The sequence below is a fragment of the Penicillium cinerascens genome, assembly GCF_028974065.1.
Source record: "Penicillium cinerascens strain IBT 15544 chromosome Unknown scaffold_4_segment0_segment1, whole genome shotgun sequence".
Lineage (NCBI taxonomy): Eukaryota > Fungi > Ascomycota > Eurotiomycetes > Eurotiales > Aspergillaceae > Penicillium > Penicillium cinerascens.
Genome location: NW_026695298.1, coordinates 3400549 through 3413366, shown reverse-complemented (window position 1 = coordinate 3413366; position 12818 = coordinate 3400549). Strand labels below are relative to the sequence as shown.

Here is a 12818-nt window from a genome sequence, read left to right as displayed (position 1 = left end):
ACAAAGAACGCTATACCCGCTCGGGAGTGGTGGCCTTAGGGCCTGAGGCCGGAACCACTCGCTTTTGCCGCCGCCGAGATCTTTGCGACTGCAACAGCTACCACAATCCCGCAGCTATGGCGACAGCACTCAGATTGAAGCCCTTGGGGCTGAACCGGCATCTTTTCTCCACACCTACGGCATTCACTATCTCCAGCCGGTGTCGTGCGGCCGCAGCGCGCACTTACGCTACCTCCGACCGTCTCCCGAAGATCGCGGACACCTCAGTATGGACGGCGATGATCCCCGCGTTTATGCGGAGAAAGCGATCGCGCAAATCAAGCGAAGCAAAGGAGTGGAACCCAGCCACCTTCTACATCGTTATGTTCACGCTGATCGGCTCGCAAGCCATCCGAATGCTCACCTTAAAGAACGACTATGCCGCATACCGCCGGAGTGCGGACGCAAAGATCGAGCTCCTCAGGGAGGTCATTGAGCGTGTTCAGAAGGGAGAGAATGTAGATGTGGAGAAATTACTGGGTACTGGAGATGAGGCAAAAGAAAGAGGGTGGGAAGAAGGTATACTATAATTGCTCGTCTGGGTCCCATATCAGTCTGGCTTCTGACATTCTTCTTCTAGTCTTGCGAGAGATCGAACGAGAAGACAACATTTGGCACGAGAAGCAGAAGTCTGCAAAATCAGAAAAGACCACATCCGAGGCTGAGAAGCAGCCAACTCAGAGATCGAAAGGAAAGGAGCCCGCAATGGCGAGTGCGGAGGACGAGACCAAGAAGACGCTGTCGACAAGGAAGGTCAATTTCTTTTAAGGAACCCGACGGAACTGCAGGCTCTCAAGGGCCTCCGGGCATGCAATTGCATTATCAGCGCATTGAGCCCTTTTTGCCGGAATTTGATACCCACTCACATCTTCCATGTATAAATATCATCCTACTCAAACGAAGAACAAATATTTGAACGCACGGTCTTGGCAATAGGCTTTGACAATGACATGCTCTCTAAAAAACTACCATATTGCGTAATCTTTAAACAGAAAATCCGATTCTACCTGCTCTAGATCTAGGTACTATACAGAACTCAAGCCACCCCGACAGTAGCAGACAAAGTGCCGTGCACGAAGATCTAAGTCGAAAGAGCAAGACAACGTGCAGGGACTCCATACACACCAGGAACCCCCTCTATGTAGCATCCGAGGTCCTCCCTTTCCAAATCTATCTGCTGTTGGTACAATGCACACCGGCCATCCGAGAGAAAAGAAGAAGAAATAATCATGTAGGTTTTCTCCGCACAAACCCAACTAGAGCCCCATCTTTGCACAAAAAGGAACGGGAAAGAGATGACAGGGCAGAGGGATCAGGAATGAGAAACCCAAAGAGATCCGATGCTAAAAACCGAGCAAAGAAAAAGACAAATGGGCAAGGATCAAAAAATGAGACTCAAATCGCTATGGAACTAAGATGAAATCACTGCTTGGAGCTTCCCTGGAGGAATTTGGGCCAGTTCTCCGCCCGAGGGACCTGCACCCGGCCGATGTTTTGATCCAGGTCAAGGATGAGCTTGAGAGCGTTCCTTGACCGGAGGTAAGGGAGGGGAGCCTTGGCCTGAGTCAGACCAACGCCAGGCTCGACATGACCGCTGGGGGTCTCATCAGCCTGCGTGCCAGGCATGGGCAGCGCCTTCTGAAGAACCTCGTAAGCGGCCAGTGTGAAGCCGAACTGCGGCGAAGACCGCAAAATACGCGCAGGGCCACCCTTGAAGAAGGCCTTGAGACCCTCTTCCTTCCACACGGTTGCAGCACAGTGACGGAGACCGGTGTACTTGGTATCACCCTTGCGGGCTTCGACCTGCAGACGGGTCTTGATCACGTCGCAGGGGGTAGTCAGGTAGGCAGCGGGCATACCGGCGATAGCACCGGCAGTAAGAAGCTGGACCACGCCGAGCTTGTTGGTGGCGGTTTCGCCGAACATGTCACTCTTCAGATGAGCATATGTGGGGAAGTAGATTGCGGAGAAAGGAACTAATATTCAAGTCAGATAACTCTCACAACTGAAGAATAAGCGAGAGACTTACCATCACGCAGCAGACAAGCACTAGCGCCCTTGTACAAGCCAACAAGACCCAGGTTCTTCACAATCCAGAGAGCAGAGCGGCGAGGAGCACCCTCCACATTTTTAGCAATCTCACCCTGGACCTGGAGACGAATCTTGACAATCTCCAGAGGGTTGGTGAAAACCTAAACAATGAAATGATTAGCACTTGAAGAACACAAATTGAGAGATGCGGATTAAACTTACAACTTGACAACCACCAGCAGCACCACCAGCAAGGAGCTCATGGGCATACTTGATCTTACCGGTGTCCTTGTCGGTGAAGATGCCACGGACAAGATCGTTGACCGTGAGCTTGATGGCCTTCTCAGGAGCCACGCCGATCAGCTGCGGGATCACACCGGAGTACAGGCCTTTGAAACCCTCGTTCCTGATGACCTTCTTGGCGCAGTCAACGGAGTTGTTGTACAGTCTCTCACCCGGGCGGCTAGATCGCTGGTTCTGCATACGAGTCTTCACCAGATCGATCGGGTACACCATGAAGGCACCGAAAGCACCAGCAACACTGCCCAGAGCGAAGTGGTGCGCCGACTCCAACACACTGTGGAGGGCACCCTTGGCCTTCTCCTGAACACCAGACACAGCCTGGCCCGCAAGGGCAACGGGGACACGCCACGAAGCGTCAATGACCTTGGCGAAATCCTTCTGAGCGAGACGTCCCGACGGCGCATCCAGACCGGCGAAATGGAACAGAATGTCAGCCTCCATGGGGGTGAACAGAGAGAAGCGCGTGACCCGAGTGGCCTCGTTCAGGAAGTCGGAGCGGGTGATCTTGCCATCGCTGCTCTTCTTGGTGGCCTCGCGCACGATCACGTCGATGATATCCATCTCGCGCATAATGTTCTGGAAAGCACGGACGGTGGCGTAGGAGATTTTGTTGGTGGTCGCGATGTTGCACAGGGTGGGCAGGTTGTCAAGCACATGGTCGGACAGCTTGTGCTTCGAGGTCTCCAGAATGATGCGCTGGAAATCCTCAGGCTCGATATAACCATCGCCATCCTTGTCGAAAACGTGGAAAGCTTGGCGAATGCGCTCACCCTGCAAACCGCGCAGCATCTGGCAGAATTGTGGGTAGGTCATGTCGTGGCGGGTCTTGGTGCGGCCGGCGTACAGCGAGGCCCATTCTGAGTTCCAGTCGAAGGGGATGCTGTCGGGGCTCTTGGTCGAGCTGTACAAGCCCTTTACGTTCTCAAACTTGACAGTTCCCGTGCCATCGAGGTCGAACAGGCGGAACGCGATCTCGTACTCCGCATCGGGTTTTGTAAGGAGGTTCTCGAAGGTCGCCCAGTCGGTCAGGTTCAGTTTGCCGGTTCTCCGTCGGTCTGCCACTCGGAAGAGGATGCCATACTGCTCGCGCTTGATTTTGTGCTGGATCGAAGAGGGGACAGGTCAGCAACACATTCGCACCAGCATTGGGGATTGGAGCGATAAGGGAAAGGCAGAGCAAAACTTACATAGTCCTCATGCTTGGGGGCAATAGCATTGACGAAGTCATCCTCAGTCATGAACTGCTCTCCGTTCTCATCCTTCTGGGCATGACGATGGAAGTTGAAGCGGGCCTGGTGCGACATCTGAGGCTCCTCAGAGCTGCCGACCAATGTCTCCTTGACGGTATCCTTCACACTTGCCATTGTGCCAGAGTAAAGAGGCGCTTCAAAACTTGACAATTGACTGAAAGCGATGGTCCGCCGCACACACTGGGGGAAGGGGGGGAAAGGAAGGTCGAGAGTGGAGAACGGGGAGGTTCGAGTCAAAAAAGGGAATGACCGCAGGTTTAACGATGCGATAGCAATGCAGTTCTTGAGAAAATGACGCTTTTTGCTCGGTGCTTTTCTTTCTTCTTTCTTCTTTACTCTAAATTAAGACAACGATACGACTTTACACTGTCCAGTGAATACAGTTTGTTTGGCCACCCGAGTATGATTTTTTCACCGCCCCCTAGCAAGGCGTTATTTACCGTGAGATCGGACTCGGGGCCGAATTGTACCCCTGGGGATCTCCGTACTTCTTTCGTCTTCGGTTTTTATCCGATTTCTATCGATCGTGAATTCTGTCCGATGGCATGATATTATACAACTATAGAAATAGTACTATTCTAGCACTATGATCTTCGAGTTCGTGAAGACGAGAATCCGACGGGACAAATTGCCACCACGAATCCATGGTAGATGGATCCCGGCCAGCCAATCGCCATATCGTGTCCCTGGTTCCTCGAGAATGCGGTAAGCGGTCGAATTTGACGTGTTTCCTTAAGGCTCTGCTGTTCAGATGACCATCGGAAGGGAAGGGGAAGAACCGGGATGGCCGGTTCACATGTGCACCCGGTGAGCGTGTGCTGGGGCATAAGAAGTCCAATGTCGGGTGCCTCCGTGTTCGGTGCGGAGCAGTAGCGGGTCACTTTGGAGAAATCGGCCTTGAAAGTTGGAGATGCACGATGCCATTGGCCGTTTCCCCTCTCCCCGGTCCGCGCATCCAGGCTCGGCTTAACTCCGGACGCTGGTCTCCGCTCTCCTCACGTCGCGTGAGGGAGAGGCTACTGCCCCTAGCTATGAATTGTGAGGAGAATGTAGATGGGTGAGCTAGAGCTACATAACCAAGGCTGGCTCCAATTGAACGCGAAGCGAAAGCAATTGATTTACGTTGTTTGTGTGGTGTTGTTGCCGTGACGCTTAAACCTGCCTATTGCGGTGAATCAATTTGTTTTCAGTGCACGGCCTCGGTCCATTGCGACAGAAGCCTCAGTGGCCTCGATGTGTGCAAGCATGGCAGTTGGATTTCATAACGTCACCGGGTCCAGAATCGCTGAAGTTGAGTCGGGCTGACATACATTCGGAGTATAGAGGGCTGCTCGGGATACCTGCCACTTCCCACTAGCTCCATTTTAGTTCTCCCCAGATTTCTCCAGTCGAGGTCCTCGGAACAACACCCTCTTGAGCGGCAGCAAAACCAAAATCATCCCATTCAAGCCATAGCGGTCGCAATAATCGCAACACCGCCAACGGTATCGAGAATGAAACGATTCGCGGTCGCGACAACCATTGGACCATAACCATCGGCCAGAGCAGAACAACAACTCGAAGGAGCACGTGAGGATGAGGACTGTGCTTGAATACGCAGAACGCAATAACCACGGAGTCGCCAAACTGCAAAGAGGCCATCGTGGTGATCGTCAGTTGGAACTTGTTATGCGTCCACGTAGAGCCCGAGTTATCCTTGTGGAGAACTTCGATGAGGCCATATTCTTTGGGGAGGAGACGCAGCGGTGCACATTTCCAAAGCGAGAGGACCACGAACGCGATGATATTTTCCAGAGCTGGCGTGCGTGGGATTTCCTTGTACTGACTGCGCACCATGAAAGAATAGCAGTAGAGATAGAACATGACTCCGACGACGATGTGGGAATAATAGACGCGGGCAAGTTGATCCATTAGCCTTGGGATCTTATTAAGCATGAATTGCTGGATGGAGAGTTCGATGTCGATATGGAGGAGACGTTCGACGGAGAGGAGCTTAATCGCAAGGTGTTCGGCTTTCTGAAAGACGGCTTTTATATCTATAAATCGTCAGCGTCGGGCGCATGTCAACTTTGAACCTCCAAACGAGTACCCAGTAGACCAGCAGCCAGTAAATTATCTCCAACGGAAATGGAAACTGCCTCAATAGTCGAAAATGAATCGTCTGCCTAGGCTTTGTGTGATGCGTTTTAACGGCGCCATGCTCATTCTCAGCAACATATTCTTCACTTTCGGAATCATCGTTTTTGAGTAACCGTGTACGGCTGTTCCCCATTTGATAAGACTTCCCCCTCCGGTTGATCCAGGTGCCGATGCTAAATATAGCAACGACTGCTACAGTCAGGATCGGAGCGGAAGAGCCTGTAGTCCTTGTACACACAAGCCACGTTCTAAAGCGTCATGCCTCGTTGCTTCTTCGCTGTGGCTTTTATTTCCAAGAGAGTTAGCCATGGACACAGGTAGTCTATTCAGGTGTTGTGCTGTCCTTCTATTGCGGAATAACTTCAAATCCCCTTCCATCACTCTACTTACGGCCCTCACTTTCTGCTATGATGCAAAGATCCTTGAGATCTAGTTTTCGGAGCTGAATCGGCTCTCTAAATTGTCAAGTTCGTCGGATTTTCAATCCAACCCATGCCAGGGACATTCACGTGGATTCGGGACTCGGGGATTGCGCAAGACTGCCAATTCCAAGGAATGACCTGTCCCCATATGGGTGAATAAATACACATTTTCAACCCTCGAGCAGCATTTCTCAGTAGAATCGTGGAATACACGACATACTCCGAACGCCGAGTTTGTAGGGGATGGACGCAACCGATCATTGTTTATCTGCAAGGACCTACTGGGATTTGCCGGCTGCATATCAAAGTTCACGGATCTCTGAGTTTATAGAGAATTTGGGCAGGGCATCCAATCATATACTTGAGCATACTAGTGCGAGTGATAATGCCGGGATAGTGATGAAAATGCAGACGGCTGTGATCTCAAGAGAGCTCTTCATGGTCTGTGCTTCAATTCCTGAAGAGGCTGGGGTGTCGCCCCCTCTATTCCTTATCGAGTGGCTTGGGAGGGGGGATCCTGGATGGACGACAGGACTGCCGGGTATGCTGGAGGGCACAGGCTATCACACCCCAGCCCTAGTCCAACTGGGAATATGTACCATCATACGCTATGGTTGGCCAGAGATCAACGGGAGGCTTTCCAAAGTTGACACTAATGTGTGATGGGGAAGTGATTTGTGCACGACAGTGCATGGAGGGGGCGCTTAGAGAAAGGGTGATGGTTGGCCGCGAAGCCAAACCCCCGCCCCACGAGACCAGCGGCCTTAGGTATATAGGCGCCGTGTCCTCCCAGGGGCGAAATCCTCTTCCCTCAGTGCGTATCGTTGTTTGAGATTTTTCTATTTTCTCTTATTCTATTTTCGTCTTGCGCTTCGTCTTGGCTGGTCCAAACGAACTTTTTTTTACCTACTCTACGTCAATAATTGTCTTCTCTCTTCATACTACCAACCCTGGTGCCTTTGTTGATCAAAGTGCCCCTGTGATAAAAACTTTTACATTAGTCTTTTACATTTTCAAAACCTCCAACCTCTGATATTCCTATCAACATGTACGCCGCCAGACCCAAGCTGTCCTTGAGCATCTCTGCTGCGCAGAATGTTACACGACCCTCTCTGTCGCTAAAGTCGCCGAGTGCTATGTCTATTCCTCGCTCTCCGCTCTCACCAGTTTCTGCGGCGAGCCCGACAGCCAAACGGTTTTCATCCTTGCAAGTGCCTTCTTACAGCTATACCAACTCCTGCTCGTCCAAGAGCATTCTGAAGAAGCACTCGTCGGCGCGAGCAGGCGTCCCCGAGAAACGCATCCAGTTCAAGGGTACACCGACAGTCCACTGCGTGACTCCTATCGAGAACCCAGATGAGTACTATGGCAAGCACACCAAGATGTCCCGCGAAGAGCGACGATGGGCCGTACGCCAGTGAACCAGTTCGTGGACCTCCGAAGCGACTAAAGCTCTTATGAGTTTCTAATCGACCACGAATCTGCTACCCTCAAATAATCGACCTAGGACAGAGCAACCGATATGGCTTAGAGGTGATCGAACGTGCCTCATGACTGCATCCGTTGCGAGTCATGACATGGTTCGATCGATCCAAGGCCGACTCGGGTCGCGTCTAGACGCACCCTCGGTCTGTTCGAGCCGGAAGAAGACTATGTCTCAGTGTGTTGAAGAGACCATTATATTCATGACGTTGATGGGCCTCCGATTGATGACCTTGCAATTCATAAATAAGCGAAATACCTATCTAGTTTAACCAAGTCGGTCTTTACCGTTAATGTTGCGGTGTTTTGACATCGATATGCATATAACTACCTTTTCCTCCTGCGTAGACTTATCTGCTGAATGTAATGAATGGCCTGGTATTATTATCCCTGTGGGTAAGCACTCTGAGCGCAATAGTTAGGTCGTTTTTTGAATATGTCGTAGTTATTAAGTACAGAACTAACAAAAAGTCACGCGGGGTATATTGATGCGGGGAGTAGACTGGATAGGAAAGAACAAAAACAAAAGAAGAATCGTAATATCCCAAGATCCCAAAGGCCCCGGAGCCCAAACCCCAAGCATGTTGTTTCCATCTTCGGCAGTTCATTAAATGCGTCCCATAATTCGTTCATTTATGAGCAGGGTGAGACGCGGCGACGCGCGCAACATGAAGCGCTTAAACATAGTGAACGGGAGGGGATTCCTTTTCAACAGGAGCCTGGTTGTGGTATCCGGTGTCAGGGTACATAGGCTGACCCGGCTGCGAAGGGTACTGCGGCGGGTACTGAGGCTGAGATCCGTACGGGCCAGGAGTGTTGTAAGGCTGTTGCGGGTTCATAGGAACAGTGTAGTACTGAGAGGCGAGCGCTTGCTGATGAGAGCGGCGGCGTCTAACGCAGTAGAGGATGGCAAAGACCCAACCAATGAGCTTGAAAATGCCACCGATGATGAAGCAGGCGACTGCGCCGTAGTATTCTCCGTTATGGCTGGATCCGCAGTCAAAGTCGTCATCATTACTATAGTAGTCATAGCTGCTGGAGTCGTTGAAACAGTTTGACGTGTTGGACAGGTAGACGCCGACCAGTGCACCGCCGACGATGAACATGACGATGGCACCGAAGAAGAAGGCTAGGGGCCACCGTCGGGACATCCCTTGGGTCTTTTGCTTGGGAACTTCGGTGTTCACTGGCATGTTTGACATGGTGGGCAGTAGGGAAGTGAGGACAGGGATGGAGTCAAGAACGAGTTCACAGGGCGACCACGGGGTTTTAAAATGTAGGAGCTCCGCCACCCCAGGGGCTTTAGTGACAGATCCGATAAAAGCTAAGAAGTAGCCTAATGTGTACAGCCTATCAGGAGTAGCGTTGGGTATATTTTGGGGGCAAAAATAGGCGTTGGAAGGCTATGTTACACTGCTTGAGCCTCCCATGCCGCACTTTTACTTGGCGAAGCGCGGATCTAAGCCCCGAAATCATTTGGCCCCTTTCTGAGATGAGGCTCATTTGGTTTAGCGCAGACACCGTTCGAAGCTAAAAAAAGGTTGTACCAGGAATTTTCGTGGGCTTTTCTTGTTTCGGTAAATGCCAGACCACTAATCAAACGGGTGTTCACAACGCAGCCATGAGAGGATCAGCCCAGGTCGCTATACTCCAGCCCCCAGACATGACAGCACGGACTGAGTTCGCGTTCCACTGTGACTACCGCTACGTTTATACACCAGCTTGCTGCTCTCCTCTGGGCGAAACTTAGGCAAAACGAAGAAAAAGTCCGAGCGGGTTGATGGTGGGCCGATGCTAATCTAATTAGGTTCTTATTGGCCTGTGGCGCGTCCCTGAGAGCTCTCGTTGGTCCAAAGGGCCGGACCTCGCGTTAGCCAACTCACAATGTAAAAATAGAGAGTAGATTCATCATGGCGAATTTGATGCTGACCTCGACGTGAACTGAGGGAATTTGCTATGTACATGGATTACCACGATGAAATAGTTTTCTCTGAATCGCTCGCAAGGGACCACCAAGCCCATATTATTTAGATTCCAGGGGCCAGCAGACCACAAGCGGTCAGATGTGAAGGGGCTTGCAGGGGCTGTGTGCGACGCTAACCCACTGCGTGAAGCGAGAACCTGCGGGTCGAAGGAGTCACCTCAGCCTCGTATTCCAGGTCCCCAACGTTCTTGACTTGGTCACCGTTAAATGATCTTGGCCAAACCTAATGAGGTTATCGATTAGAATTTGACTGTAAAGACCATCCGTATGCGCGCTCCCCACTCTAGAACAAAGCCTGAGTATCAAGAACAGTACCGTTTAAGCTACTCACAAGCTCGCGGGTAAGGTGAGTACCCTCTGGCAATGACTCATGGAGTGTTCTCCCCATCCACAGAAGTTATATCCTTCGCGAGTCACTTCAGCTGCACATCGCAGAGATTGCTGAATGGCCCGCTCTCATCGCCTTCGCTTCCACCGATCTATTCGGGCATGCGGATTTAGTAAATGTTGGAAAGGCGAAGACATTTATCGCGTTAGCAAAAAGAGAGAAAATCTATTTCGAAAGAAGGCGTCACGACTGACGAGGGGCGGTATGCGCTTCGTACCGTGACAACCTCTTTCTGCATCTATTATTAAAAGTCCCAAGACATCAAAGGCCCGAACCTGGCCACCAGGCATTATTAATTTCCTTCTCGTTTCATTATCAATGACAGTTTTTGTTGGAGTTCGGCTTGCACCCAACAAGGATTTACTCTCGCGTCTCCGGAACGTGTTGCTCAGAACTCTCCATCGGCGACGGCTGGATGGTGTCATCTTTCTCCACGTCATTTGAAGTCTCACGGCTCTCGTAGTTGGCAGGAAGCTTGCCATCGTTCTGGGCGAACTGGTGGTCAAGCTGGGCTTTTTCTTCGTCCGTCGCATCAGTGAGGTGGACAGCAACCTCTTCGCCGAAGCTCTTGGCGATTTCCTCGAGGGTCAGGCCAGCGGTCTCGGGGAAGAAGAAGTAGATGACTGAGGGTTTTGTTAGTTCGCATATTCATCAGATGGGGTTGCCGACAGAAATCTTACTTGGAATGAAGAATGCGGACCAGCAGATGATAACCAGGTAGTATTTCCAGCCAGCGTTGTTGAAGCCCATTGGAGCAGTCTCCAGGAGAATGAGGGTGGCTGTATCGCGTTAGTCAAATTCAAGGGCAGTGAAAGGATTGAACTCACCAGCAAACTGGCCGAACAACGAAAAGCCCATGCCAATCGGGCGAATCTCGGTAGGAAAAATCTCCGAGACGTAGAGGTACATGGTAGTGTCGCAGAAGGTTCTGAATGAATGTTAGCATACAACAGTTAGACGTTGTGAATGGAGTGGACTCACCCCTGGAAGGCCAGGTACAGATACATGAACAGAATACCGAAGCCGTTTCCGACCTTGTTGGTAGTACCAGCGTACTGAGCGGTCATAGCAGCGAGACACGAGGTAGTGCAAACGATGCCCACAAACCCAGTCATATACATGCGACGGCGAGAATTGACTCGGTCGTGCAACCAGGCACCCAGAGGGTTGTAAATCAGACCTGGCATGAGTTAGTCTATGGTATAGTCACGACGAGATATTCCATTTCTTTACCAGCAGTAGTCAACCAGATGGCACTGAGGAGAAGAGGCATACTGCCCTTCTCGCCCAGGTTAGTGTACAGGAGAACGGCATAGTTATTCTGTGCAAATATTAGCGGCGTTCAATTAACGAACAACCTGATTGACTCACGATAATCAGGGGACCGCCAAATTCAGCACCCCACTGGGTAAGGAAACCGATAGCCATGCGCTTGCGGTATGACTTCTTCTTGACTACCGCCTTCCACACATTTCCGTATTCTGACAATCTCTCGGCCTCCAGTCGAATCTGTTCCTTTGTCTGGTAAAATTCCTCCTTGGCAACCAAGTTGCCGGGGTCATCTGGAGATTGCCGGAGACGCAAAAGAACACGCTCAGCCTCGTCAAACTTGCCCTTGGAAATCAACCAACGGGGAGAGCGAGGGAGCCAGGGAGATCCGACGAACAGGACCAAAGGCGGGAGGCATTGCAGAGCCAAAGGGAAACGCCAGCCGAAAGACGGGATGGAGCTCTCTGCATAGTAGCATGCAAATCCCACCCAGGCGGAAAGCATGTATCCGAACACAAGGAAGATAGCGTGGTGACCGACGAGCCAGCCTCGGCGGAGGGCACTCGACATCTCGGAGAGGTACATGGGGCAGACGGTGACCAGGATACCAATTCCAAGCCCGCAGATGAAGCGACCACCTTGGAACATTCTGCATCATTGTTAGCTCTAATTTTCAAGGCGACAAGATGGAATGACATACGCAAGAGAGTTGGCACCGCCCTGAAGGGCGCCGCCGAACATAGCAAAGAAAGCACCCAGTTGGATGTTGGCCTTGCGACCAAAGAACTCGCAAGACCACATCATAAAGAGGGTGCCGACAGCACCACCAGCACTGAAGACACCATTGGCCGTCGAGATGGCGGGGGTTGTAATGCTGTCGTAACCAGGCTCGCCCTCGGCGGGGAGATCGAAGTAACTATACCATCCTGGCTGGCCAATGGTACTAGAGATGATAGAAGCACAGTAACCGTAGGTCTGGTAGATGCATTAGAATCGCCAATGTCATGCATCTGAAACGCAGATTAGGTAGAGACTTACCATCGACCCAACGGCAACAAAGACCGTCACCAGCCTGTTGTAGGTACTGGTCTGCGACCCGAAGCGGCCCATGATGATCTGATACCAGTTCCGGACTGGACAAGATGTATACGCAAAGAATCACACGTGAATAGGGAAAGATGCCAGCATCCGTTCAAGGCAACAGCAACACGCTCAACCGGGATAGTAATGTGAGAGGACTTAGGATTTTTCAACCAGAACACGAGCAAGGGGGAAAACAATTAACTCATTGACATGGGGTGGAGTGGGGCCTCTATTCAGTCGTGGAACATAAACTTCGGCGATTCACTTAGTCTACTCGGACAAGACGCGAAGCCATGCCGATCATGACGGGCGGGTCTAAGCAGGGCTGTACTGTATTGACCGGGGTCAGAATGCGCACTAGGAAACGCTGGAAGTTGGGGGCCGAGGGATTCGCGGATCTTCACTGTCGTCGGCCGCTTATCCACTCA

General features: G+C 51.4%; 6 protein-coding genes across 6 annotated transcripts; 2 read left to right on the top strand and 4 right to left on the bottom strand.

Annotated features, from left to right (window-relative positions):
- Positions 1–116: 116 nt before the first annotated feature.
- On the top strand, positions 117–807 carry N7498_010409 (DUF5321 domain-containing protein; the record flags this gene model as incomplete). The annotated part of the gene is made up of 2 exons (XM_058457465.1): positions 117–558; positions 620–807. 2 exons carry the CDS (start codon positions 117–119, stop codon positions 805–807), a joined length of 630 nt encoding a protein of 209 aa, XP_058304364.1.
- Positions 808–1325: 518 nt separating this feature from the next.
- N7498_010408 (citrin) lies at positions 1326–3737 on the bottom strand (the record flags this gene model as incomplete). The annotated part of the gene is made up of 4 exons (XM_058457464.1): positions 1326–2015; positions 2069–2231; positions 2293–3474; positions 3561–3737. The coding sequence occupies 4 exons, from the start codon at positions 3735–3737 to the stop codon at positions 1462–1464; spliced, it is 2076 nt and encodes a 691-aa protein (XP_058304363.1). The 3' UTR covers positions 1326–1461.
- Positions 3738–4976: 1239 nt separating this feature from the next.
- Positions 4977–6071, bottom strand: N7498_010407 (uncharacterized protein; the record flags this gene model as incomplete). The annotated part of the gene is given in 3 exon segments (XM_058457463.1): positions 4977–5639; positions 5713–5989; positions 6001–6071. The coding sequence occupies 3 exon segments, from the start codon at positions 6069–6071 to the stop codon at positions 4977–4979; spliced, it is 1011 nt and encodes a 336-aa protein (XP_058304362.1).
- Positions 6072–7230: 1159 nt separating this feature from the next.
- On the top strand, positions 7231–7605 carry N7498_010406 (uncharacterized protein; the record flags this gene model as incomplete). Its single annotated transcript, XM_058457462.1, has 1 exon — positions 7231–7605. The coding sequence occupies one exon, from the start codon at positions 7231–7233 to the stop codon at positions 7603–7605; it is 375 nt and encodes a 124-aa protein (XP_058304361.1).
- A 738-nt stretch (positions 7606–8343) lies between these two features.
- N7498_010405 (uncharacterized protein) lies at positions 8344–8868 on the bottom strand (the record flags this gene model as incomplete). Its single annotated transcript, XM_058457461.1, has 1 exon — positions 8344–8868. One exon carries the CDS (start codon positions 8866–8868, stop codon positions 8344–8346), a length of 525 nt encoding a protein of 174 aa, XP_058304360.1.
- A 1530-nt stretch (positions 8869–10398) lies between these two features.
- N7498_010404 (putative MFS sugar transporter) lies at positions 10399–12417 on the bottom strand (the record flags this gene model as incomplete). The annotated part of the gene is made up of 8 exons (XM_058457460.1): positions 10399–10661; positions 10719–10817; positions 10866–10966; positions 11020–11218; positions 11272–11359; positions 11410–11956; positions 12008–12282; positions 12346–12417. The coding sequence occupies 8 exons, from the start codon at positions 12415–12417 to the stop codon at positions 10399–10401; spliced, it is 1644 nt and encodes a 547-aa protein (XP_058304359.1).
- Positions 12418–12818: the final 401 nt, after the last annotated feature.